Genomic DNA, 27,149 nt, shown 5'->3' on the forward strand with positions numbered 1-27,149 from the left:
ATGTGAAGGTGGCTTTTGTGATCCCAATTAATATGATTTAAAGCCCTGCTTGTCTTTTTCTCATTTTTCTTGCAGTGCTGAAGGAAGCCATGTTTCAGGACAAAGCAATGGGAGAGATCCACAGGCCCTCGCGAAGGCTGTACAGATTCACCAAGACACCTTACGCACGATGTACTTCGCTTAAGTCAATAAAATGGGAGCATACTCACTGAAAGGAAGAACTGAAAAATAAGCCACATACAATGTATGTTTCCAGTGGGGTTGGTTTATGGGGTGTGCCTCCGATCATGCTGAAGTTGACGCTGTGCAGGGGCGAGAGGCTAACCCTTAAATTGACACAAGGAAGATTGTTTACTTCATCGAGGAACACAGCACTATTATGCAATATGAAACCAGCCAACTGCTTTTTTGGCGCGGTCTCCTGTAGGAAGCACCGCCATCATTATTATTTTTTTTTTTATTTCTCGTAGTTTAACCCTCTTATGCCTTTACCTCAAGTTGCTCGGCAGCACAACTATCTTTGCAAAAAAAAAATTAATAATAAAAAAAATCAATGGTGTAATTAAAAAAATAGCAAACCACCTTTATACAAACAATCACAATGATTGTTTGGGGGAGGGAAGTGTGCAAAAAAAAAAAAAAAGTAATTGTTTTACCCCAGTGCGTTGAGGAATCTTTCTCAGTATTGCCATCAAGCATTCGAATGTGAACATATCCAAGTACATTTGAATGTATAGCACTAGCTAGAAAAAATTGGGGGGGGGGGGGAGATGTTTTGCACACTAATCCAATAATTTGAACATAATTTAGCCAACTGCTGTCTTTGTGTCTTTCTTCAAAGCTTTGGAGTTCTCTGCTCCAATAGTTCCCTTTTAAAAAGCAAACAAAGAAGCTAGTGGTATTATGTGCAGGCAGTAGTGATCCAAACTCTTCTTGCTCCCTGGTGAATTTACTAAAGCTGCTGTTTTACCTAGTCCAAAAGTTTCAATTATTTTCTATCTGGCAAGACAAATATGTTGAAGCTTCATATGAGATCAGATGTCCCAAGTTTTATGGGATTACATACAGTAAACACCAGAACTGAAACTTTAGAGCTAAGGTCTTTTTGGGAAAAAAGAAAAATGCTAGTTTACTTGCTGCCTCTCACACCTTAATGTGATTTCATATGTATGTGTTTTTGAAGTTTAGCTTCCTTTTTTTTTCTTTTATATTTATTAGAGTAATAATAATGCTTTAATTTAATTATTACAGAACATATGGTCAACATCAACTTTTATTTTTTAGAAATGTAACCATGTTTATTTTTAAAAAAACTGACAACTTGTTTTGCTATCTTTTAGTGCAATAAGCGTTCTAAAGGAAAACTGTGTCCATTGAGCTGTATTAAAGCAGTGTTTGTACCACTAACTGTGGAAGAATGGACACCTCCATGATTTTAAAAGGACAAAGTAAAAGCCTTAATTTTGAAAGGAAAGTTTTATAGTCAGAAGGAATCTTGAATTTTCCTTTTTTAAATCAAAAAATAGCAAAAATGCTTCTAGAATTCTGCAAGCTTTACTTGTCACTGCAGTGTTTTGATTTAACAAAGGAATTGGCCATATTTTTGGCTTTGAAATGTGGAGGATATTTGAATTAAATGGAAAGAGTTTTTTATTAAGATCTAAGTTTTTACATGCTTAGTTAAATCTATTTGACATCAGTAAAGTGTCTGGAATTAATAAAAGTTTTTAGGCTTTTTTCCTCTTTGATAATGACTTTCCTTTTAAAATTAAGTTATTGGTAACTTCATTTCACTCTGCAAATAAAGAGGGCTGGGATAGTTCTAATATGTTAAATCACTGAAATGTGAAAACAAATCAATGGGACTCTTTCATTCCACTTTAAAGGTAAAACAATATTTAAGATGTCAGAGACGAGCATTTATTCAACGAGAGGACTGAGGAGTTTTGCACTTTGTAAACTCGTGAACTGCATTTTTGACTGTTTTTATTTGCACTGGTTCATAGTATATATACTGCAGATCGTTTGTATGGGCATTGCTGTTATCCCAGCCCTTCTGAACTCCACCTGCTCTCCACATGAAAACCAGTGGGTCGGTATAAGTAGCTTATCTCCTGTCATTCTCATGAAATCCGCTGTTTGCCAATATACTGTATTTTGAGCCTAAAATCTGAGCCCGTATTGCTTCAACAGGCATGAATCTCCCCCATTTTTTCTGCCAGAAAACAAAGTACTGTATTTTGTGCATTTGTACATTGTATTGAAATGTATGTAGTGCTGTTCGCAACACTGTCTCCAAGAGCTTTACTAAACAGTGTATATACATATTTTATCTCCCAACGTCAAGGAAGATAATTTAAAAAGACTAACTTTGCAAAGTCAACATTGCACTGGAAATAGTCGTGACAGTGGGCAGTTGGCTGGTGGCTTGGGGGTCCTCAGAGAGGAGGTTTGGGGGGTGACCAAGGGGGACTCGGCAGAGTCTCGGGGGTCCTGGGAGCCGTGTGCCTTCGTCAGCTGCACCCGCGGACCCAGGGCGGCCCAGCCACGCTCTTTGACTTCTTAATGCACTTACCTTTCAGCGCCTTCAGATAAACCTGCTGCAGGGAGGTCGGTGTAACGAAATAATTTGAGCACGATGGTCTCGGAGTAAGTCTCTCAAATGTTTTTCTTAGTCGGTGACATGACGATTTTCTCCTAGAAGCGCTCTAGCTAGTAGTTCTGTTTATAAAAGGTTCAGGTTAGGCTTTTTACAGAAGAGTGTTTTAAAAGAGATTTTTTTGTTGTTGTTGTTAAGAAAACTATTTTACAAAGACTTCTTGGGGATTTATGGCGTTTAGATGAAAATTCCTTTTTAAAAAGTCTTTTAACACTCCTTTCAAAGACACTGTATGCTTCTCGTCCTGCCCACGCTCAGTGACTGATTTGAGAAGCTTTTTTGCTCGCTCCTTTCACCGAAACATAAATTAAAGAAACTTCATTGGGAAAATGACTTCGATTACTTGTCAAGCTAGCATTTTACCTGGTTTTCATGTGAAGAGTATTTGGAAGTTTTAATCTCTATTCTTGGTTTTGCAAATATCTACGTAAAGTGCCGATACTTATTTGTATTACGATATCAAGTTACTGACGTTGTGAGGGCCACACATTTATGATGCTGTAGCTGCTATATTTATTTAAATGGAGATGGACAATTACTGCACTAAGGAATGAGGAGATAAGCAAGGAATCAAGGTTAGTTAGGTATCTTGGTTTTTTTTTTTAAAAAGAGAATTAATGGTGTGAAATATCAAGTGTAACAAAGGGTGCTGTCATTTTAACTGAGATTAAATAGCCAGATGTTCTTCCTTTGTTTAAGAACATATATATTTTGATGTTTGCAGTTTGGGGGTGGGGGGTCGGGATAAATGGTACCTCATCTGTGGTGGCAGTTTCCAGTATATTTTCAGAGTATATGGATTTCTTTTATTTTTGTACCTGCTCTCCTTTAAAAAAAAAATAATAATCTCAAATTTTATGTGCTGTTTGGGGAAATCTTGAGTGGCGTACCAGATCCCCCTCTCTTGCTGGGAGCTGTCTGTGTATAGTCCAAAGAGGAATGTGGGCAAAGGCTGATAGTTCTACTTACTTCGCAGGCAGACTGGCCTTGTTTTTATGCCTATCGAGAAAAAAACGGTTCCTGTCTCCTAAGACACTGTACCAGTTGACTGCACCGAGACCTCACTTGTTAAGTACAAGTGCCACTAATTGCTTCTGTGATGGGAGCACGCACAAGGGCCCCAGCGCCGGGCTGGGGCAGGAGCAGCCGTAGGGCATCGGCCACACCAGCCTGCGGCCGCGGTGCTGGTACCTTGCTGAGAGCGGGAGCCACGGCCGGTGGCAACGCTTCTCCTAACCTGGCAGAAAGCCTTGCCAAAACCTGCCATCTGGCGACTAGTAGATCCGGATTTGGGGAGAAGTAGAGTGTTTTATAGTTTGAGACGTTAAAACTTGCAACATCTGCTAACGGAATGACTTAACTTCGCTGTAAGTAGGTTGGTTTCTTTTTCCTTTGTAGGGCACTTCAGCTGTGGCCATTTTACTCAGGATCGCTGTATTACTGTTCAATGTGTAATCCGGTTAAACGCATCCAAGAGTTATTTTTCTAGGGTTCATTTTGGCATCCTTTTGGAAGTTTGGCCACAAAAATGGTTTTCGGGAGTAAAATGGGTTTCTGGAAGTTGTCAGTCAAGTTATTTCAAGATGCTATTGGTCCTAAGCTATTTCCACTTCTTCATCTGTGAATTTTTGTCCTGTAAAATGCTCACACATAAGATACCAGACAGTCATCTTCATACAAATTCCAGATAAGAATACTGGTTTTCTACTAGTCTTGAAGTCTACTCTGGTGAAATTCCAAGCTCAGCCTACACTTAAAGCTTGAGGCCTTTTTTTTGTTGTTGTTGTTGTTTATACTTTCTTCATATCTTGTCCTCTTTTGATATTTTCCCCATTTTGTGAACTGAGGGTTTAGAACCTTACTCAAAGCACTTTTTTAACCAAGGAATCAAAAGCTCAGATTATGTATGTTGAAACTATAAATTCCGTTTTCAGAGATCGTTGTTTCTAAATGGCCATCTTCGTCTCCGGTGACGCCAAGCAGATACTCTGTCCCTTTCAGTGCTGTGGAGTTTTGTGGCTGCTACTGGCAGGTTGATTGGATCTAATGAAGAAAAATCCATAGGGATATCAAAAGGAAGGATTCTTTTCTTTTTTACCCAAAGATGGTACTTTAGATTGATACTAGGTGTTAGGATATCACTTTTGTTTGGGCACATGTTTAAATAAAACTTCATGTAGCCGATTCACTTACCATTGGTGGGTTTTTGTTTTTTGGTTTTTTTTTTGTAAACCTGAATAGAGTGGTTAGAGCTTGAGCTAATTGATGCTTTCCGCTAGTAGAAGATTTTGTACTTTCAGTAGTGGAGGTATGAACAAGATGGGTACAGGATCCTACGTTTTACCTCCCTAGCAGAGTCTCAAGAATCCTGATCTCTGTGACACTAAAACAAAACCAAATTGTTGTCCCTGAGTAGGCGAAGGTGCATATGGAGGGGAAGGAATCATAAGGGAGAGGCCTGCGAGGGAAAATACTGAAGCATCAGTTTTACAGAAATAAGGGTGTTGATGGAGACTCCATCCACTTTCCATCCTGTGTGCCCTGGCCTTTTCAGATCTTGTCAGAGGTACCCCCTCACCTGACACGGGTAGTTACACTAGGGTCCTTTTGAAACAAAGCAGTTCCGCTGTTTAAAGTTTGGAGTGATTTTTATTTTTTTTTTTAAGCAAGACAGTCCTCAGAAAGTGCCTTTTTAGAAGATGGTGCTGTAGATTTTTATTTTCCAGTTGTACGTGGCTGAAAATTTAAGATAAATTATTGAAAAATGCCAAGTGTTTGATGGTATCTTTCGGGTACTTTCAAGCATCAGCTTCTCTGAGTCAGGACCAAGAATAACCAGGAAGGTGTTTTCATTGGGAGGGAGAGGCATTGAGGAGCGATCACCAAATTCAGCTGGTAGGCTAGAATCGGTTTCGATTTAGTCAATGCAATTTACCTCTTCACATTGAGGGGGTGTGGGGGTGTGGGGGGTGGGTATAGGAGGAGCAACAACATGGGACTTGGGGGGGATGTGGTTAGTGCCGAAAGGGAATCCGTAGCTCCTGAAGGATGTTGTCTCTTAGATGTAGCAAGCTCCCAAAGATGAAGTAGACAAACCGAAAGCTGTCTGAAGACTTAGGGGAGATGGTTAGTGCTGCTGTGAGCAGACCTCGCGTGGCTTGTGTTGTTTGAAGGAGTGATGTGCGTGTATTGACGGGACTTCTGATTCCTAGCTCTGGGAGTTTTGGTACTCTGAGTGGGAGCGGCTTGGTGGGGTGGGTGATGCTGCCCTACTCGGGGGGGTGGGGGGGTGGAAGAGGGTGTGGGTCCATAGTGAGTTTGGTGAGCATTCCTCCGGTCAGGAAAAGCTGTAGACTAGACTATTAAAACACTGCACCTCAGTAACCTTGTAATGCTGCATAAAGTAATAATAATAGCAAAGTTCTGCTTTGATTACACTGTAACGTGCTTGCACATGCCTGCAAAAAATACACACTTTTCATTTTTGTAATGGTCTTAATAGCAGTTATCGGACTTTTCTTTTATGATGAACCTTGTCCTTTATTGTGGTGTTTCTGTATATTTATTGGTAAACTGTGTGCAGCTCATAGGTCTGTGTGTGGTCTGTATGTTGCTTTTAACACTTCTTTTTAGGTGGGAGAAGTTTCTGAATGATTTGTTTCTCTTCTCCAAAGTCAGCTTAACCAGTCATGTTTGAGAGGAGACTGAATAAAACAGCTTGATAGACAGACTACTTTTAATTGGTACCTTGTTTCTTTAAAACTAACATGATTTTGTGTTCATTTTATTACTGTTCATACAGTATTGGGCATTTAAGATGTAGAATAACTCAATGTCAGGACATTTTAGAATGTCAGGACATTTTTGAATATCAGGAGCTTAAGCGCAAAACTCCCACTTCAATTGCGAGTGGTATCTTTGCAGGAATATGTTCATGTCTGGACTTTTTCTAGGAGTAAAGCAGAGCTTTTTGACTTTTTGATTTGATTAATTTGGACGTGATCAGAATATTTAGGGTACGCAGTCCCAGAGCGGGGCAGTGACCCTCTTTGGAGTTGCCCACACCTCTTTGTTGAAAGGGACGCTGTCAGATTAACGCGCAATAGAGCACTCCTGCTTACGCTACCCACAGACTCTGAATCAAGTATCTTTTTGCTGTGTAGATTTCTTCTGATTCCAGTTAGAGAAAGGAACTGGTCTTTCTTGTAGTCTGTTACCGACTTTGTCTTACTACAGTGCCCAATGCCACTTTGTTGGTATTTAAGCTTGCAATGATGTTAACTTATTTTATATTCCCGGTTTCTTAATGTTACTAGGCTAGGATTTAGAAAGCGTTTTTTCACTCTAAATTCTGAGCCAAAACTGTGTCTTTCTCTCCCTTTTAGTAGTAGGCATTTTCATCTTAGACTAAAAAGGGCCAAAAATCTTGCGCCATCAGCTTGTTTGCAGCAATACTCTCCATCTCTTCCCTTGCCTGTCAACTGGTTTATTTTCTGTCTACATTTAGTTAATACTGAAGCTGTTGAGATTTAGAAGGAATTTGCTGTCTCTTCTTTTTGTCAAAAAAAATGAAATGGAGTTGCATCTGATGGTGCTGGTTTCTGCTGGGCACAGATTTCTTCCTAGAAGTCTTGCCTTGGTGATGATCAACTATAGCACACATGGGTTTAGTTGCAGTAGAGATGTTCTGTATGTTTCTGTTGCTTTCATTGGAGGGTGCATGATCTTTTAAAGTATCCAGTTCAAATACACAAGCTAATAAACCACTGAAAATGTAGACACTATTAAAATACTTTAAAAAAAAAATTAAAAAAAAACACAAAACAAAAAACCAAACAAAAAAAAAAAAAAAACAAAAACAAAACAAAACAAAGAAACCAACAAACCAAACCAAAAAAAACCCAACCCAACAGTCTAGTGCACATGGATAGTTTTAATTCATCCTTCTTCCTGGCAAAATTTGAGACTGAGGGTTTGCTGTAATTGATGCTACTCATAGTGAACCGTGCTGGGATTAATCCTAAAACTGAACTGACCTGGCTATATGTTTTATGAAGAGGAGAAGTGATAGTGGTGACTGTGCTATTAAACCAATAGTAGAAAGCTCTAAAAAATGCAAGGAGGAAACTTGTCCTCATATTGAAAAAGCTGAGTATACTGAAAAAAATCTCAAGCTGCTAGAGAAACCTGTATGTTTGCATCCACAGTTGACCCAAAAAGGCCCCATGTGACTACTTCAAAAACTACTACATGAGGGGAAAAGCATTTTCCTGTATTTTAAGAGTGCCTGTTCACCTCCTAAAAGGACCGTGCTGAGAAGCAGGTGGTAGTGCCTGTAACAGCTGTATAGTTAAATCAAACTGTGTGTTTTGTATCTAAACCTTGAAGCTACCTTACTTGGTTTGAAATAGATACAAGTTCCAGTAGATCGGTGCTATTTGAAACAACGGAGCCAAGGGGTTTTGTGAGCAATATCTGACCCCTCCATAAAACATAGATGCTCTGGTAGATGTCTGGTTGCAATTTTCACGCGGTTCGCACTGAAGTGTGCCTGGCTACCAAGGAAAACAGCAGCAGGCAGTTGTAGAGTTAATTTTGCTGTAGCACTACAGTTGCTCTGCTCTTCCTCAGCTCTTACCTACCTCCCTGTTTCCTCCACAGGATCGCTCACCCTCCGCTGCCTATATAGAATTAGCCATGTTGAGGACGCTGTAGCTGTGTGGAAGGTGAATCAGCTCTGGACGCGAAGGGCAGTGGTAGTGTGATGGTGGTGAAAGCAACTGCCTGTAGAAATAAAGGACTGGGTAGGAGTTGGGTGGATGGCAGGTAAGCTGTGGTCAGCTTGAGTCCTTCAGGGAAGTTGATGGGAATGTCAAACGTTAGCTTAGGTGTCTTGAACTGTTTGTGTCGGACTTGAACTCATTGAGAGCAAGCATGTGCCTTTTTCTGATCAAGAACAGAGCTGGAAAAACTTGTGTTTGCATTGGTAGTATGGATAGTATTTTTCTTGACCTGCTTTAAAGCTTGTAGTCCTTGGTCAGACTGGAGTTGGTTTTGTGTTGAACTACTTTAAAGTGAGCCCTGAATTACTTGTGAATGGGAACTACCCAGAGAGGAGAAGCTTTTAAAATAAGTCGTTTCTGGAGAGTGATGTCATCAAACATACTTCCTGGTAGACTTGCAATTTTTTAAATAAGATTTAACCTTGATATGTTTCTCTGTGTAAGGAGAATCATTAATTCTGCCCTTATTTGGATGTTGCCTGTCCAGTGATGTCTTCACTGTGCTCCTGCAGGTTTCCATACATTCCATTGCTTCTTCCCCCTACCCCGTTTGGTGGCTGTAAGGACACGAGGAACGTTGTTCAGGAGCAGTGCAGAGGTCTGATTAGGTAGGAATGTGGAGGTGAGGATTAAACATCACAGGATTCTTCAAGAACCAGTTCGCCAGCAGCTGAGGGTCGTGATGTCTGCCAACAAAAACGTATGGTCTCTTGGGTATGGAGAGTTAGCCAAGTGGTACAAGGGGAGAGAAGATCCCCCATCCTCTGATATCGAGGTACTAGTAGAGGGAAGGCTGTTGTAGACTGTGTGCTGCACAAAAGTTAGGCACCTGTGTCCTTAGATGCTAGTTTGTACTTAAAGCTGCTAAAAAAGTGGATTTTCAGTCTGAAACGGAAGAGCTTCTTCAAATAAATTATATTTGATGCAGTTTTGAGATATTGATGAGCTATCCAGCCAGAAACTGTGGTATCAACGCTGGCTCTGAAATGGATGCCCTCTCTGACCTTGGGTAAACGATTCTGCCTCATTTTTCACCCTGTCTAGAAAATGTTTATGATGATTCACATCGCCTTACAAGAGCTGGCTGTTAGGTGTTCTGAGGATGAACCACATTGTGGAAGTGCTAACTTCTTGATACAGACCTCTGTGCACCTTCTTGCAAATTTTCATCTTTGATTGACAGTTCTGTTTGGAGTCAGTCTCTGACATGAGCCCGTGCTCTTTACTTGCATCTCGTCGCAGCTCTGCCCGAGGAAGGCTGTTGGGATTGATCCCATGTTGTTTACCTGTTGCTTTCTTTTAAGATAATCTGTTTGTTGCAAAACAGACTGTCAGAGGGCAAGTTCATTTAAATGGAAGTTGTTTGGGTTTTTTTTATTGCTGAGAATGATACAGGTCTTTCAAACACATTTGGCAGTTGGAAACTTAATACTTACTGTAATACTATCTAGCAACACAGAAAAATATGACTGTATGTTTTGTTTAGGGCTGCACTAGCCTATAAATCACAGGTCCACAACCATTTAAGTACAGGTGTGCAAAACTTAGCTGTTAAAATACTTACTAATAAACTTTCATTATGCTTACACTTGCAAATCTCTTAAATATATTCAAAACCAGTTTCTTTGATAGAAAACCCATGCCTTGCCAGTTAGTGTTCACTCAGGCATAATAGCAAAGTAATACCTACTGGAGCAATGCTAGATTTAAAGAATCTCTTGGAAGTTTTTGAACCTGATGGTGTGCCAGCAAAGTGGAAACTTGACTAGGGCTCTTTCAGTGGTTCGGGAAATTGAATGCCAAAAAACCTCGGTGAGAGGAAGACTGCTGGAAATGACGTTTGTCTTCTGATTTCTGGCAACTTTGCAGTGAAGAATGGCTTCTTTTGGGTACTTGGGTTTTGTACATCGCTTTCCTCCAGTGGTTATAGTTTTTAGTTTTCTTTGGACTTGATTTCTGTTTTTCAGCGAGATGTTCTCATTTCTGCATCTTCAGTGTTGAATCTAGCCTTGAGACAGCTTAGCCTTGTTTTCCTGTAGAAAAACCTGCTTCTAGAAAGTTGCATTTTGTGTCTGTTTTTGCAGGCAGTTTTGAAAAGCTAGCCTCAGCACAGCAATAGAGTTGGCAGAACAAGGTTTTGGTCTGAAATACTGATTTTTTTTTTTTTTTTTACAGGCTTGTTGCCCAGCCCCTACTGCCGCCACCAGCAACACTGGTGTACAGATCCTGCGTTTCGCAGGTTGGGTGACACACTTTGGGCTCACAGGGTACAGATCCTCCTGTCTGTTATATTCTTGTTTCTTCCCTTGGTGTAAGCAGTTAAGCTTCCCCAGGTAGCCAGTTGGTGGATGAATAGTGTTGTTGCTTGTGGTGGGGAAAAACTAGGCTGTTTACGTGGCCTTGGAGGTGTCTGATCATAAATAAGACCATTGTTTATCAGCAGGTATTACTTTAAAGCTTTTATGGTAATTGGTAGCATTTGGTTGTGAGCCAATATGGGTATTAAAGTATCTTCAGGAGAAGGTGGCTCAGGTGGCATGGTGTGTGCCATAAACCTTGCTAGTGATCAAGCTGTATTTGTTTAAGAGACTGCTGGAAGCAATGTCGTGCATATAAATTTTGCATATTTAATACCATATGTTTAAAATTGATACAATAAAATATTGTGCTGTTTCAGGATTCCTTTTCAGAATAAAATTCTACTAAACCAGTCCAGTGGATTGAGATTCCCTTCGATGTGTATGTCTTGCTCTTTCTCAGACGCTGGTAACTGCTCCCCTCTTGTTTGGGTGTTACCCTTCCCATTGTGAAGGTAACTGGGGGGCGTGGGGGGGTGGTTAAAGCAAAAGGGATTTGTAGAGCAGTGACTTGAGACATTGCACAAATAGATTGTAGACAGATGGCAAATGAACTGGTAAAAAGCCTTTATTTTTACTTAACCATCTTGACCATGTGTGCCTATTTGTATTGCGGATGTGGGCTGCAACCATGCGGGGTGGGAGGGAAACCATGTGTCGGTGTGTTTTGAGATGTACTTGCTAAGCAGAAGCGATGTCCTCTGCCCCTTTTTCCCCTTTCCAGAAAAAAAATTGTTCTTGCCAAAATTTTCTACCTGTTGCAAGAGTTGCTTTCTTTCCAGCACAGTAAAATGTCAACTTCTCACTGTTCATTCCCTCTCGTAGGCATCTGTAACCTCTGTACGATGTATAGTACACACAGCAGTCACCAGATCTCTGCTGGCTTTAGATACCATCAAGTTGGGTGTATTGTAAACGAACCATATTCATTTGAAAAAATAAATCTTTTTTTTTTTTGAAATGCATACGTGATACTTTATTTTTTTTTATAGATATACGTCTGTGTATACACTTGCATCATCTTAATTTAGTCCCAAAGCCTTGCGGGCAGGAGTGGATGGAGATGGAGGTGCTGATTTGGCGGTGTCTGGAGGAGAGGCCACACTTTTGCTGTTTATTACTATTTTTAAGGACTTGGTGCTCACGGGGGTTTGAACCCTCCTGGCCTGGGAGCGTGGGTCTTGGCGGGTGCCGGTGCAGTGCTGCACGGGCTGACTCCCTGCCCGCTTGTGCGTGGCCTTCTCAGTTTTTTTTTTTTTTTAATAATTAATAATAGTAACTGGTTTTGTTCGCGGTGTGCCGGCGGCTGTAACGGCGACGGCCGGGCCGGGCCAGGGGAGGCCGCAGCCGCCACCGCTGCCTAGCAACGGGCCGCGTGCCGCGCAACGCCCCGCGGCGCCACCGGCCCTGAGGCGGTGAGGGGGGGACCGGGACCGGACCGGCCCCGAGGCGCGGTGAGGGGGGGACCGGGACCGGACCGGCCCCGAGGCGCGGTGAGGGGGGGACCGGGACCGGACCGGCCCCGAGGCGCGGTGAGGGGGGGACCGGGACCGGACCGGCCCCGAGGCGCGGTGAGGGGGGGACCGGGACCGGACCGGCCCCGAGGCGCGGTGAGGGGGGGACCGGGACCGGACCGGCCCCGAGGCGCGGTGAGGGGGGGACCGGGACCGGACCGGCCCCGAGGCGCGGTGAGGGGGGGACCGGGACCGGACCGGCCCCGAGGCGCGGTGAGGGGGGGACCGGGACCGGACCGGCCCCGAGGCGCGGTGAGGGGGGGACCGGGACCGGACCGGCCCCGAGGCGCGGTGAGGGGGGGACCGGGACCGGACCGGCCCCGAGGCGCGGTGAGGGGGGGACCGGGACCGGACCGGACCGGCCCCGAGGCGCGGTGAGGGGGGGACCGGGACCGGACCGGCCCCGAGGCGCGGTGAGGGGGGGACCGGGACCGGCCCGGCCCCGAGGCGCGGTGAGGGGGGGACCGGGACCGGACCGGCCCCGAGGCGCGGTGAGGGGGGGACCGGGACCGGACCGGCCCCGAGGCGCGGTGAGGGGGGGACCGGGACCGGCCCGGCCCCGAGGCGCGGTGAGGGGGGGACCGGGACCGGACCGGCCCCGAGGCGCGGTGAGGGGGGGACCGGGACCGGACCGGCCCCGAGGCGCGGTGAGGGGGGGACCGGGACCGGACCGGCCCTGAGGCGGTGAGGGGGGGACCGGGACCGGACCAGCCCTGAGGCGGTGAGGGGGACCGGGACCGGACCGGCCCTGAGGCGGTGAGGGGGACCGGGACCGGACCGGCCCCGAGGCGCGGTGAGGGGGACCGGGACCGGACCAGCCCTGAGGCGGTGAGGGGGGGACCGGGACCGGGGCCGGCCCGGCCCCGAGGCGCGGTGAGGGGAGGGAGCTGGGAGCAGGGTTGGCCCCAAGCAAGTGGGAAGCGGGGCTGGGAGCAGGGTTGGCCCCGAGGGAGCAGCAGGGCCCCGGCACAAAGGAGCTGAGGCATGCTGCTCAGGGCTGCCCGTGCCCGGCCAGGGTGAGGGCCCCTTCCCTGGTCCCCCCTTCTCCCTGTGTGTTGGGCCCCTGTGCCCTGCGGCCCTTTGTGCCTTCTGTCTGGCTCTGCAGCCCCGAGTCCTGCCTGCAGCGCTTCCTTTAGGTGTGCCCTGGCTTCTCTTCCCCCTTGGGCTTCAGTACAGATGGCTGTGCTCGAGGAGGAGGACTGGGAGACAGGCATGGGGTATACTGGAGCCAGGGAGTTTGTCTGCCCCAGAACTCCACCTGCCTGTGGGTGTTTGGGGACCTGCAGTCTCCTCAGGAGCTGCTCTGATCCTGTTGAGTCATCTCTGCAATTCCTGCCAGTTCTGCAGGGATGTGCTGGGTAGCAAGGAAGATGGCTGCAAACTGTACTGGTCCTGCAAAGCCTTCAAGTCCCCTGGGACTGCAACCCTGGGCTGAGCTTACATAGCTGTAACAAAAGCAGAATCAGTAACGTGATCAGCCGTTTTGTCTAAGTTCAATAAATACTATGTGGGAGATGGTGCTGTGAGCAGCTCCTTGTCTCTCTGCAAATAGCATTGTTCTCCAGCTAGAGACAGGTGGACAGGGCTTTCCTCCTGGCCTGGGGGCAGAGGGTGGCTCTGATCGCCTGCTCATGTGCTTCCCCTGTTGTGTGGACATGTCTGCGTTAGGTGAGATGCCAGGTTACAGCTTGCTGCTGCTTTTCTCTTGAAGAGCTTTCCGGTTTGTGGATGCATCTGCATTTTTGGTCTATTTCTATGAATAAACACAAAAATCTTCTGTTCCCTTTTAGTCACCTGTTAGCAAAATGGCCACGCTGAGTGTAAAGCCAGGACAGCGGTTCACTTTGCTAGACTGGCACACCAACTCCCATCTCATCTCAGCTGATGCTGAACGCCAGCGTTCTGCTTCCCACCAAGTCCGGCAGGAAGCCCGAGCTCTCCGCAATGAAATTAACAACCAGGTGGGTCTTCTGTGGTGGGTTGGCTGCTCCCAGGTTTGTATGGGAGAGTGTCTAGACTTCGGTGTATGGATGAGGGAATAGGAGAAGGCTTTACCCCTACAGAACCTGCTAAATATGTAAATTTACTTCTTGTAAACCCATGAGCAATGATGCATGGGTACTGTTGTGAAATCCCTGGGCGTAATTCTCACACCCGTTGCAACTTGTGGTGTTTTCTGTGCTCTCCATTGGTATAGATGACCATTAGACCAAATGGCAGTCCTGTGAGGGGTCAGTCAGTCCTGAAAATGGTGAAGAGCTTCAGCAAGATTCACAATGGCAATTTAAAAAAGAGTAATGGTGTTTTTCCTCTAATTCCAGGCTAAATGGGATGAGCATGACAACCAAACCCGCCTGGCTGAACGTATCAGCAGCGTGAACAGATGGAAAGAGACCCTGGACAAAAGCCTTGCAGATATAGATGCAGAAATCGATGCCTTAGCCAAAGTACGTTGGGAGGACAGATGGCTGGAAATCAACTTACACTCTCAACATAGGATGTTAAATAATTGAGGCTTGTCTTCTGCAATGGGCAAGCCCATATGGAATTCAAGGGGGGCTTATCACAGATATACTGAGATCTGTACCTGATGAAATGACTTCCTGGAAAACAAACCACTGTGTTCTCGCTGAGCCAAGCCATTTTATGGAGCTCTGCATTGCATGCTTATGTTTGGGTTTTAGGATGTTTTTTGTTGTTTCGGGGGGTGTGTGTGTGTTTTTTTGAAGCTCTGAAGGATAATGAGAAATATGTGAACACCATAATCCAAAATGGTTTGATTTTAAATAGAGAATAGCAGTGGGATCTCTGATTCTTTTAGTTCTAGATGCAAAGGCTGCTGCTCCTGGAGTCACTAGGCCCCAGCAAGGTGTGATTCCCAATGCAAATAGCAGATGTAGGGGACTAATGTGTTTAGCTCTCATAATTTTCATTCCAAACTTGCTAAAAGGTTTCAGAACTGCAAAGACAGCCATTGCGAAGCCCTCCTAATGAGGGTGTCGGTAGTTTCCCCTTCCTTTCTTCCTCTCATCCCTGAAAGAGACTCCCCACACACCCAGCTGGCTGCTTCTTCCAGGTGAAGGAAGCAGCAGAACGTGCCCTCCAGGCAAAGAACTTGCCTTTGGATGTTTCCATTGAGTGCCTGACACTCCGTGAGAGCCGTCGTGCCATCGATGTGGTGAGGGACCCTGTGGAGGAGGAGCTGCAAAAGGAGGTGAAGGTGATAGACAAAGCCAAGAGAGAACTGCAGCAGAGAGTGACTGAAGCCTTCCAGCAGCTCTGGTGAGGCAAATGACAAAGCTGTTGACTGGCCTCTGCCCTCCTTGCTTGGCCCCAGCAGTTTAATGTGCCTCTGATGCCACACTGAGATGGGCAAGGAGGCCAGGAACCAGTGACCCACTCAGAGGAGCCTTTGCTGATTATTGCCAAGGTCTGGGGGTTTGTAGGGGAGAGCATGTCAAGGGAGACTTCATAAGCATCCTCGGAAAATTTTGGCCCAGATAGGTATCTTGTGCCACATGCCTTGGTTCATGAATCGGTGACCTGGAGGTGTTAAAGCTTCTGGGCCCTCATCTTTTGTGGGTCACTACCCTGCTGCGGGAGGGTGGGCGGCTCAGTTCACCAGTGCAATGCCAGAGCAGAGCACAGGGGAGCCAGGCAGGCGGTAAAGCAGGCGTGCTCCTTTATGACGTTGGGCCTGGCTCACTGGGAGTGCAGGACCTCATAACTCATTTTGAAAAGATGACTGATGTGGTGTTGAAAGCTTTGGAAATTGTGAGCTGCCTCTCTCCTCTGCGTCCTTGCTGCTGACTCCAACCCTGCTTTCTGCAGCCTCTTACAGGAAGCTCGCCAGCAGCTGAGTTCTGACCACCGGCGCAAGATGGAAGCACTGGAAATAGATCGCATGTGCTTATCGCTTAGTGTAAACTCTCCCAACATCTCCTTCAAGGTCAACCCAACACGGGTCCCGGATGGGTAAGGAAAGAGCCTGCCTTTATGTGGCCAAATCCATGCTGGTGCTTGTAAGAGCCCTGGGATGCTTTTTTCCTTCCATGCTGTATGGGTGCAGCTTTGGAGAGAGCTCAGAACAGGAGCTGGCTTCTGGGATTTGTTGTGGCTCTTTGAATTATGAAGCCACAGACTTTTGGCAGTTATCTAAATTATCACCACAAAAATAGAGAAGCTAACTGCCCTGCCTCCCCTGTGCTTGGCTGTAGGTGACACTCAGTAAGTAGTGTGGTATCGGCCTTTGGCACAGCTTACGGGAGAGTTGCTGCGCATTTTCACATGCTTGGCATTTCATAGCACGGTTTGGATGTGTCCCCAGCTTGAGCAGATGTGGGCTTGGTGCAGGAGCCATGGGGTAGCAATCTCCAGCTGGTGCAGCAAGATCAGACAGGGTGTGACCTCCAGAATTCCTGAATTGTTTTGTACTGCACAAAGCCTTCTTGGCCTGCAGCAGGTGGTTCCTTTTGAACTGCCTTGCAAACACTTATTTTCATAACTGCTGATTTGTTCATAGATCAACTGCACTTGATGAGTGGGAACAGAATAGCCGATGCAACAAGGAGCGTGCTGAGGCAGAAATGAAAGCCTCGACTGAGCTCCGGGAAGCCACAGTGCTTGCCATTGCGCAGGTAAAGGAGTCCCTTGGCTGTGAATCACTGGCACAGAAATTCTGGATCCAGTGTGGGAGAATGGGCTGGCATGTGGTGTGTGCAGGGGAAGGGAGCCTTTGGAAAGACAGCATTGGCCCACGGGCCGCTCTGAGAGCAGCTGCCCTCCTGGTTTAAAAGAGGAGCCTGATCGTGCTGCAAGAGTCTGCAGCCATCTCAGCAACCAGGAAGACACATAACTGGCTACTGTTCCCTGCCTTTTGGCTACAGGGGGCTGCGTGACCTGCACACGCGTGGCAGCTGCCAGAACCCAGCTGGTTTTGTTCATAGGCTTGTCCCAACCTCAGAGGCAGCGGCTGGGAGGGAGATACCTTCTAGATGTATGTGACTGGAGCCTGTTCTCTCTTCAGACAAACAACGAGCTGGAGGCTCAGCGTGTAGCTACGGAGTTTGCCTTGCGCAAGAGGATTAGAGACCTGGAAAGCGCCTGTGATGAACTGAAATGGCAGGAGCAGAATGTAATGTTGCTTCTTTGGTTATTGATCACAACCTTGGGTGGGAATTGAATCCAAAAGGCTGTTTGCTGTCTGGAAAGCTACTTGGCCTGAGCCTGGTTTCCACATGAGAGCTGTGAAGTGGCACATGTATGATCCCTGCAACATCCTACCTCCTTCTGCTATCACAGTTGCTGCTCTGGCATTTCTCAGCAGCAGGACCAGGTTTTGGCCTTTTTTTTTCAGCCCTGGTCTCAACCGCTGTGGCCATAAAACACCAGCAGCACCAAACCTGATCTGTGTGAAAAGCCTGATCTGTGAGCAAAGGGGTTCAGTACTCGGAAGCCCACCAGCCCTTGTTTAAAATCCTTTCCCAGCACACTAAAACCCCAAGATGCATGGGGGGGGCTGTTTTCTAGTCTGTATCCCTGGATGTTCCTTGTAATATGTGTCTTTATCCTTAGACCTTGGAGGAAATTGCTGAGATGGAGGAGGACATCCGACATTTGGAGGAAGATCTTCGGAGGAAAATGCAAGATCTGAAAGTGGCACACACCCGCCTGGAGACCCGCACGTGTCGGCCCACTATGGAGCTCTGTTGGGATCAGGTACCCACCCCGCCTGGCACGCTTCCTGCTGGGAGGAACTGGGGAGAATTGACCAGTGGGTCTGAAAAACGTGGATCATTTTGGAGAAAACTACAGAGGGGCTGAGCAATGGATCCTACAGTCACCTAGCGAAGCAAGGAATTAATGTTGTAGCTGGGCTAGAAAGGTGCCCTGGTTTTGGCTGGGATAGAGTTAATTTTCTTCTCAGTAGCTGGTACAGTGCTGTGTGTTGGATTTAGTATGAAAATAATGTTGATAATACACTGATGTTTTAGTTGTTGCTAAGTCGTGCTTACTCTAAATCAAGGAGTTTTCAGTTCTCTGTGCTCTGCCAGCGAGCAGGTGCACAAGAAGCCAGGAGGGAGCCGAGCCAGAACAGCTGACCCAAATAGCCAAAGGGATATTCCATACCATAGAGCATCACACCCAGTATAGGAACTGGGTGAGGGGGTGTTGGCGGGGGGCTGCTGGTGGCTGTGTGGGAACTGGCTGGGCATCGGTTAGCAAGGGGTGACCAATTGTGCTCAAACATCGCTTGAATTTTTCCCTTGGGTTTTATTCCTCTCGCTTTGTTACAATTGTTGTTATTATTATATTCTATTTCAATTATTAAATTGTTCTTATCTCAACCCGTGAGTTTTACCTTTTTTCCAGTTCTCCTCCCCATCCTGCTGGGGCCAGGGGGGGAGTGAGCAAGCAGCTGCGTGGGACTTAGTTGCCAGCTGGGCTTAAACCATGACAAAGGGGACCCGTGGTGTTTGTGCACCGCCACTTCAGCCCTGTTAACTGCTGTTGCCTTCTCCCTCCCCACCTCGCAGGCACAGAACGGGCTGACAGCCGCAGTCCACCAGCTGGAGGGAACGATCCGTGCGCTCAGGCAGAAGCTAGCAGAGGCATGGTAAGTCTCCTGTGTTCTGGGGCAGAGCAGCAGCCCCACATTGCCCGTGTGAGGGACGTGGCGGTGTGCAGTCCTGGAGCTGGCACACTTCCAGAAGCTGCATTTTGGAGTTCGAGTCTGTTCAGATCAGGAGTGGAAACAAGTCTCTGGGCTTGGTGGGCAGCTGGACCAGGCAGCAGGGTCCAGCGAGGCACGAGAGGGCTGTGTGGTGGGAGGGTGAATGGGGTTCCCGCAGTCCCTTCTTGATTCCGACTTCAGCTGGGCACAGAGAGTTTTGAAAAAGGGGGGGTGGGGAAAGGGGTGAAAAGTAAAGGAAGAAATAAAGTGCTGCTCTGGGCTGGCGTGGGCGCACATCCCAAGGCACACATCTCTGCGCTGCACTCCAGGAGCAGCATGCGGGCTCGCTATTCACAGACCCAAACAATGCTGCTGCTGGGCACCAAGAAATACCCGATGCATTCGTTCTTTGTACAAAGGCAAATGCTGCACAGATATTTCTGCTGCCAGAAAGTGGGAAGTTGGGGGGTTCCTGTCCAACTTGGGAAGTGAATGCCGTGTTGAACCCAACTCCTCTCGCTTCTGCTTGTTCCCAGGGATGCCTTGGACGCTCTTTACAGACAACTTCACCGCATTCAGACAGATAGCGGCTACAAAGCCAGTTCCCTGGTGCTGGACAACAAGTGCATGGACAGCCGGAGAAAGCTCGTGGTCCCTGCTGAGAAATTAGTGCCAGAGGTCAACACATTTAACCGGACTGCAAACCACGCGCTCTCCCCGCCGAACACCGGGCAGCTGGACTTGGCTTAGCGCGCCGGGGAGTGTTGTGCAACCAGCCAGGCTGAAGAGAAAGCTGCCAGTGACTCAGATCTGTAGCAAGGAAAGCGGACATCTGTGTCCTGTTAGGCTAATGTAATTCTCCTCCCTCCTCCTCGTTTGTTATGTAACTGTCTGTCCCCTTGTATGATGTTTATAGCCTCTTTGCACTCCACAGAGCGTTATAAACAATAAAGAGTCTGTCCCCAAGAGCAGTTGTCATCTGACAACGTTGGAAGTGTTTTCCTGGTGATTGAAGCCATCTGGGTTCTTTTAGCGTTTTTAAAGTCTTTTTAAAGCGTAAGGCAGCGCTCTGAAAAGGGACTGTGTAACGGTGGCAGCGGGCCAGGTCTGCTCGGTGAGGGTACCGACTCCGATCCCCTCGCCTTAACGATTCCGGTTTGGCTTGGGATTTCCCCTGGCCTGCTAGCCCTGCGGAGCTAATGCCGCTACAAAAGCAAGGGCTGGAGTCCGTTCTCTGGCTCTTGGAGCCCTGGATTTATTCAAATCGAATTGCAGTGCTTGCATTCTGCCGGTTTTATTGTTTCTATTCCAGGCACGCTCCCAAAGCCCTGCGCGCTCTTCCCTGTGGCCATGCCAACCTGCCCTGTGCCGCCAGGACCTGCTCTTCATCCCTCAGGTGGGAGGTGATGCTCAGTAACTGCGCGCGGTGTAAAGCAGCCTGGATGTGCCTCTAGGCTCTCGGATTAAATTTCGATAATGAGGAATGTTAATTGGGAAATAAGGCGGCTGGCTCCCAATTGCATCTCCCGGGCAGCCGCCGCCGCTCTCCTCCGGGCCGCCAGGGGGCGCTGGCCGCGGATGCGGCCGCGGCCAGCGCCCCCTGGCGGCCCGGAGGAGAGCGGCGGCGGCTGCCCGGGAGAAGATGGCGGCGGCGGCGGCGGGTTCGGGCTCAGGCCCGGGGCGGCCGGTGGCGCGGCCTCGGCCAGGACCCTCCCGGTTCCGCGGTTGTTTAGCCGGGGCATTGTTGGGTGACTGCCTAGGCGCCGTCTTCGAAGGCAGAAGCGTCGTGAAGCTGGCCGACCTCCTCCGCTTCCTCCGAGGCCTGGAACCGGCGCCCGGGCCGCCCGAGGAACCGGCCGGCAGCGCCCGCAGAGGTGGGCGGGAAACCCCAGGAGCGGGACGGCGGGGGTCGGGCCTCCCGGAGCACATCCCCCTTCCCCGTACCCACCGCCCCGGGCCCGGCTCCCAGCACCCCACAGATTAGAGCCCAGCCCCCCCCTGACCCCCCCAGGATCAGGCTTTGCACTGCTACCCCTCACCTCAGCGCAGGGCACCCCCCTGGGACACCCCTAGCAGCCCCCAGCCCTGCTCTGAGCCCCCCACCCGGGTGAGGGTGACCTTGCTGAAGCGGTGTCCAGCTTCTGGCTCCCCCAGGGCCGTTCCTGGGGTGCTGTGCCAGTGGCTGCTGTGGAGGGACCTGTGGTTCGCTGTGCTCAGCCTGTGCCGCTCATGCTGGAGCGAAGCCAGGGTGTTGCAGTGCAGGGGTGTCGGCAAGGAGCAGCTGTACCAAAAAGGGATACGGAATAGAGGAAGAGAAGCCCAAGAATGATTATTTAACTCTTAGCAATTGATGATGGATTCGCTTTGGGGTTCCAAGCTGTGCAGCAAGCCCTGTAAACCCTTCCAGCAGAACCCTAAAGGCACACGATTCACTTGCAGTCGTGTCCAGAAACATGACTGCTTTCTCTTCTCTGCTCGTCAGCGTATGCTGTAAACTCCTTCAGAAAGAGATTTGTCTTGCTTGTCTGTATGTGCCTCTGGTTATCAAACTCTTTTGCTTGGCTCTTCTTAATCTTGAAATGCATTCTGCCTCATGCGTGCTGTGGATGCATCTCTCTTGCTCAATGTCTTACTCTGATGACTGTGGCTAGTGACAAGTGCTGGGGAACTTCGTTCATGTTTTAACTCCAGCTTTACAGATAATTAGGCCTTGGAGAGCGGGGAAGTGCTGACGGTGGAGAAGGACAGGAGGAGAGTTTGTTCATGAATGGTCACATTATGTTTTGACTTTCTGTTTTAGAAACACTTTCGTACACAGACGACACAGCCATGAGCAGGTCAGTGGTGCAGTCCCTGCTAGCCAAGCAAGAGTTTGATGAAGTTGATATGGCAAAGAGGTAAGGACAGCAGCCAGCTTCAGAGGCCAGAGTGTTGACCTTTACTAGTGAAAGCAAAACTTCCTTAAGATTAAGCAATCACTGTAATTTTCAGTGAAAAGGGGACACGGGCAAGGGAAAATCGTTGTTAATTTGTGGAGGCAAAAAATTAGAAAAGTGAGGGTCAATCCTGTAATTTATTGTGTGTTTTGCACTGTTCTGGAACATGCAGCAGTGCTAGTTTTAGCGTGAGTTCAGAGTTTGCTTAGAAATGAAGCAGGATGGGACATGCTGTATCACAGCCATGTAGGTATATTCACCTCTGTGGAAGAGGGTGCTTAGAAATTTTGGAAGCATTTCCTTTCATGTTTATTTGTTGCTATTTATGTTTGTACTTAATTTAGTTAGTGAATATTAGTGAAGTCAGCTTCAGTTTGTTTATGATCCGTTTCCCTTTTGAATCCACAGCCCTGGTAGCATTTGGTTCCACTTAAGGGAGGACATTTATTTGTTTATAAAACTCTTCCATTGAACTCGAACAAAAGACTTTCCTTGTGGTTATGACCCACGGAAATGTTTCCAGTTTGCTTCTATTTCAAGGCAAAGTTGAGAGGGAAACAAGTGGGTTGTGAAAGGTGATGTTTATACACCCTTTCCTCCTTTTGCACCAATTTTTGGGACTCGGATTTTTTTCCCTGCAGAACTGAATCACTTGAACCCTGACTGTCACTGAATTACCTGTATGTTATTAATTCATTTTATCAAGTGGCTTTATACAACCTTTTTACAAACTTGAGTAACAGACCAAATATCCCCTCTATTTTTTCTCACCTGTGTAACTGCTGCTCTCTTGTCCGTGCCAGGTTTGCTGAGGAGTACAAGAAGGAACCCAACAGGGGCTATGGGATGGCTGTTGTCAATGTCTTCAAGAAGCTCCTGAGCCCCAAGTGCAATGATGTGTTTGAACCAGCAAGAACCCAGTTTAACGGGAAAGGCTCCTATGGCAATGGTGGTGCCATGAGGGTGGCAGGCATCTCGCTCGTGTATTCTGATGTCCAGGATGTTAAGAAGGTACCGTTCTTGGCTCCTCTGGGGAGTCCCTGCCGTCAGGCCAGTCTCACTGTGATCTCTCAGGTAGGTTTGCTAATGGTGTGTTTTTCATTCGCAGTTTGCGAAGCTGAGTGCTGAGTTAACCCATTCCAACTCCCTGGGCTACAACGGGGCCATCCTGCAGGCCCTGGCCGTGCATCTCGCCCTGCAGGGAGAGCTCAGCAAGGAGACCTTCCTGGAGCAGCTCATTAGCCACATGGAAGATGTAGAGGCAGATGATAAGTCTCTTACTGACGCTCGAGCGTAAGTAGCCATGAGGAGCGCTACCTGCCTTGTACAGTTTAGTCTGGCTCTTCGCATTCTCTTTCCTTCATTGTGCTTTTTGTTTCCAGGCTGGGATTTGAGGATTTACCATTTTCAAGGCGTCTAAAGAAAATAAAGGAATTTTTGGAGCTCAGCAGTGTTCCTAAAGCAGATGTATTGTTTGAATTAGGTAGGTACCTTTCTTAGTACAAGTATTAGGAAAGAGCTGGACACGGGACTAGCTCAGCAAGTCTGGTTGATGTGTCCTCCTCCAGGCTGCCACTTTGGCTTCTGCTGCCTGTCAGGCACAGAATGTGCTGGAAAGGCTGCCTGTGCTCACCAGTCAGCAGTTCTCTGAGTCTTGACTCAGTTACTCCCTCTCTGTATTGGTGGGGAAAAAAATGTCTTGCTAAGAAAAACTTACCATGCATATTCTGAGATCTCTTAATGGCTCTCAGATCTTCATGTTGGATGGGAATGGGTAGATGTGTGTTGCCAGACTGTAGTGGTGTAGCTGGGTGTTGGTCTCTATGATGTGAGTAGTGCTGGGGGAACTGTGGGGAGACTTCTGAGATGCAAACCTTTGCACCTTGTCACGCTAAAATCAGCAATACCGGTATTGAGAGTATCTGGCAATAGGAAGTTGCAGTTAGAAGGGAGAAGGTACCTCTGCAGGAAGGAAGACGCAGGTGTTCTGCACTGAAGGTGATTGGTTTCGTTAACAGGCAATGGCATTGCTGCTTTGCGGTCTGTCCCTACTGCAATTTACTCTTTCTTGCGCTGTATGGAAGCCGACCCAGACATTCCTGATCACTACAGCAACCTGCAGAGAACCATCATCTACTGTATCTCTCTGGGTGGAGACACAGACACCATTGCTACCATGGCAGGAGCCATTGCAGGGGCTTATTATGGGGAGGAACAGATTCCCGCAAGCTGGGAGCAGAGCTGTGAAGCTTTTCAAGAGACACAGAAGCTGGCAAATAGCTTGTATGAACTCTACTGCCAGCGGCTCTGAGCTCCAAGGGGAGTGTCTTTTCTGAAGGCGAAGCAGGTGGACACCTCTGCTTTTCTGGTCAGAAATCTGGTGGTGGATCCGCGCCACTGCAGACACCGGTGAGCCTCCGCCTGGGTAGGACGCCTGCTGCTGTGAGTTGAGAGCTGGAAGTACAAGCTGGTTTGGAAGAGAGGGGACATACCCTTCAGTTACAGTTCACCTGGGAAGTGGCTGCATGTGGCACCTTGGACAGTGGGTGCATCTCCTCTGAAGTGTACAGGAGCATCTAGTTTTCCATAAGATTTCTGCTTTTTGCTTTGTCTGCCGTTACGCCATTCTGTCATTACAGTTACTAGGTGGGTGTGTTAATCCACTGACTTTCTTGCTGTTGTCCTCTACTACTGTGTGCCGCAGCTTTTGTTTTGGTTGTTAGTGCCTGTCCCGCAGTGGCTTTGTTAGGCTGCACACCCCTCGTAAACACCAGTTCACACTCGGCTGACCAGCTAAGGGATGTAAATGGGCATCATCAGAGAGGCACATCCCTGGAGAGCCTGCAGGATGTCCAGCATGGTGGTATGGGTCACCACCTGCGCGGTGGAGGGTGGACCTCCCAGCGGGGTTTGCTTCCTTACAGGCAGAACAGGAGGTGCCAGAGACGGGAGAAGGGGTTTCTTTGCATTGCTAGTAACTGCATTTTTTTTCAGTTTTTTTGCAATTGTGAGAAATACCTGTGGTGCACGCAGACAGAATTCCGGTTGGCTCACTGTAACTGCTGGAAGAAGGTGTGACTACTGCTCCTTTGGTGTGCCTTGCTCTGCCATCCACCTGGCACCGTCCTGATCTATTGCATCTTGTGTTCTCTTACACAGCTGGCTTTCACGCTGCTGCCACTACTCTAAGCTATTCCTTTGTTCCTAGTCTGTGCATCCTGCGTTTTTAATGCTGCCCTATGTATGCCCAGAGCGCTGAGCGAGACTGCTGTTTAAATCTGGGTGGACATAGCTGTGAAACCAAGGATTGAATTCCTGATTCTGCTGCAGTCAGTGACAAAAATGACTCCACCAGGAAGTAGGAGTTACGTTACTTCTCACAGTTTTAAAACTGTACTTGGTAAGAATCATCAGAAAATAAAGGGATAGGTAGGTTAATTGGGGGAGAATTTATCAAACTTTAAAAGAATTTGTGCATTTGAAGCTGGTACTTGTGGCCAAGGACATTCTAGCAAAGCTGTGTTGTTCCAGAGTTTCACATCTAAAACCTTTGCCCAGTGGAGCTGGTGAAAAAAAGCGTGTAATAGCTTGGGTATGGCATGCCTAAAAAGGATTGGAAGCTTGAAATAATTGAAACAAAAAGAAAAAGGCAAGCAGTCATCATATGGAAACGCTTATAAATTTGAATGTGACAATGTAATTCTCTATTATTTCTCCAGTATTTCTTGTGACACCGGGAAGTGACTGTTCTGCTGAAGTGGAGCTCACTCCCGGTTGGTATCAGCACATGGTTGTTGTGTGTGTCAGGCTGCGTGCATGTGTGGAAAATCTGGCTGCCATAGGTCCTTCCAGTTTTCCTGTAGTCTACTTCCTTCGAGTGCCGGTCTTCTGTGTGATGTTTTAATGGGTTTTCCTTGTATAAATGAATTCTGTCCTGAGAACATGTGGAATTTTGGTCTATTGTGTATTTATGTCTTGTGCTGCCGATCTGAGATGTAAAGTGTCAGGTTTTTCACATCATTCTGCCAGAGGTGTGAACATATTCATGGAACTATTTAAAAGGAAGATATTTTTCCTTTTAAAGCATCTTTATAATTTTAAATCTTTGAAACTTGTGAAGAGCAGAAGAGCTCCCGTTTGAAAAATACAGCTCATTTTAGGCCAGAATTTAAATGTGTACTAAAACATTTAGCTCTGACTTCCGTGGAAAGCAATAAAATGACTTAGTTATCTTTGTTAATTAGCTACTGCTCCTGTGTTTTCATTCAAGCCATGAAGTTGTGCTTCCATACTCAATGACAAGGGGAGCTGTACGAAAACCTCTGGGCTATTTCTCCCCACCCCAATGCTTCACGTCTAAGACTCAACCTGAAACTACTTTGTTACGGCTTCTTAAAATCATTCTGTAGGAAGCAGAACAAAAGTAGTTTGGTGCTGGTTGGAGACATCTTGCATGTGGCCGAGGCTCCTGCTTCATTTGGGGTGAGTTTTAGTACTGGACATCTGCTGTAAAAACTACTTTCAGATGGCTGCTCTTGCCCATGAGCCGTAAGGGGAGCTGAGTTCGTAACCCCCTGGGAGTGAGCGAGTGTGAACAGCAGGGCGAGTGGGAAGCGTCGACACTGTGCGTCGCAGGGAGGTTTGCTGGAGAGGCCCTTTTCCTCTGCAGGCTGTGTCCGCCGCAAGGAGCGGCGTGTGCAGGGAGTTCAGCTGCTGGAATCCGACGTGTGATGATCACGCAGAGACCAGGGAGCATGCTGGGTGCCCCCACAACTCGCAGCAGGAGGACTGCTTGTTCTTCATGGTCAGCTTTTGAAGCAATTTGTGCACGTGGCAGTCAGGCTTCTCTGGACGTATTTCACCTGTAACAAGTAATGTCTCCTCTTCCAGGTAAGATATCAGGTGTGAAAATGTATGTTCTTCTCTTTATTCTTTGTACTTTTAGCTTTGGAAAGCGATTTGCTTACAAGTCATTCATGATTTCTTCTGCGTGTTACTGCATTGACTACTTTTGCTGCCCGGGATGTGGAGGTTGGCTGTAGACAAGGTTGTGTAGGTAGCAAAAATCCTAAAACAGTGTCATGGAAAAACCAGAAGGGAAAGGGAATCCTCAACACTTTGACTGAACTTCCTCAAATTAATAATTGCCAGTCTGGAAGGGTCTGGATTTCATCCCTTTTTCAGAATGGACTTCTGGAGACGGGAATCTTTTCCTTAATCGCAACAA

General features: G+C 47.4%; 3 protein-coding genes across 6 annotated transcripts in view; all 3 read left to right on the plus strand.

Moving 5' to 3' along the window:
- Positions 1-11,153, plus strand: part of AGO3 (argonaute RISC catalytic component 3) — a 41,911-nt gene extending 30,758 nt beyond the window's left edge. Inside the window, exons 19-20 of one of the 2 annotated variants that reach the window (XM_080381928.1) lie at positions 76-5,554; positions 10,618-11,153. In XM_080381928.1, the coding sequence (XP_080238054.1) occupies positions 76-184 (109 nt within the window). In that variant the 3' untranslated portion in view covers positions 185-5,554; positions 10,618-11,153. The remainder of the gene's footprint in view (positions 1-75; positions 5,555-10,617) is intronic. The other variant, XM_080381929.1, reaches the window with a different exon arrangement.
- Positions 128-20,603, plus strand: TEKT2 (tektin 2). 3 transcript variants are annotated; one of them, XM_080381942.1, is made up of 10 exons: positions 128-244; positions 14,104-14,274; positions 14,635-14,760; positions 15,390-15,595; positions 16,145-16,288; positions 16,836-16,950; positions 17,340-17,447; positions 17,888-18,031; positions 18,850-18,929; positions 19,523-20,603. In XM_080381942.1, exons 2-10 carry the CDS (start codon positions 14,119-14,121, stop codon positions 19,734-19,736), a joined length of 1,293 nt encoding a protein of 430 aa, XP_080238068.1. In that variant the 5' UTR covers positions 128-244; positions 14,104-14,118; the 3' UTR covers positions 19,737-20,603. The 3 variants fall into 3 exon arrangements, with proteins under 3 accessions (XP_080238068.1, XP_080238066.1, XP_080238067.1); XM_080381940.1 differs by lacking the exon at positions 128-244 and adding an exon at positions 11,859-11,868; XM_080381941.1 differs by lacking the exon at positions 128-244 and adding an exon at positions 11,891-12,214.
- ADPRS (ADP-ribosylserine hydrolase) lies at positions 20,588-26,165 on the plus strand. The gene is made up of 6 exons (XM_080381948.1): positions 20,588-20,860; positions 21,787-21,883; positions 22,726-22,933; positions 23,031-23,215; positions 23,305-23,405; positions 23,941-26,165. Exons 1-6 carry the CDS (start codon positions 20,629-20,631, stop codon positions 24,231-24,233), a joined length of 1,116 nt encoding a protein of 371 aa, XP_080238074.1. The 5' UTR covers positions 20,588-20,628; the 3' UTR covers positions 24,234-26,165.
- The last annotated feature ends 984 nt before the right edge of the window (positions 26,166-27,149 follow it).

The sequence above is a fragment of the Falco punctatus genome (assembly GCF_963210335.1).
Source record: "Falco punctatus genome assembly, chromosome: 3".
Classification (NCBI taxonomy): domain Eukaryota; kingdom Metazoa; phylum Chordata; class Aves; order Falconiformes; family Falconidae; genus Falco; species Falco punctatus.

Coding starts and splice junctions, on each gene's coding strand:
- TEKT2 (XM_080381940.1), top strand. Junction 15,596..16,144: donor GAAGCCTTCCAGCAGCTCTG/GTGAGGCAAATG, acceptor TGCTTTCTGCAG/CCTCTTACAGGAAGCTCGCC. Junction 16,951..17,339: donor CAGTGCTTGCCATTGCGCAG/GTAAAGGAGTCC, acceptor TTCTCTCTTCAG/ACAAACAACGAGCTGGAGGC.
- ADPRS (XM_080381948.1), top strand. CDS start 20,629: ATGGCGGCGGCGGCGGCGGGTTCGGGCTCAGGCCCGGGGCGGCCGGTG. Junction 20,861..21,786: donor GGCCGGCAGCGCCCGCAGAG/GTGGGCGGGAAA, acceptor TTTCTGTTTTAG/AAACACTTTCGTACACAGAC. Junction 21,884..22,725: donor GAAGTTGATATGGCAAAGAG/GTAAGGACAGCA, acceptor TGTCCGTGCCAG/GTTTGCTGAGGAGTACAAGA.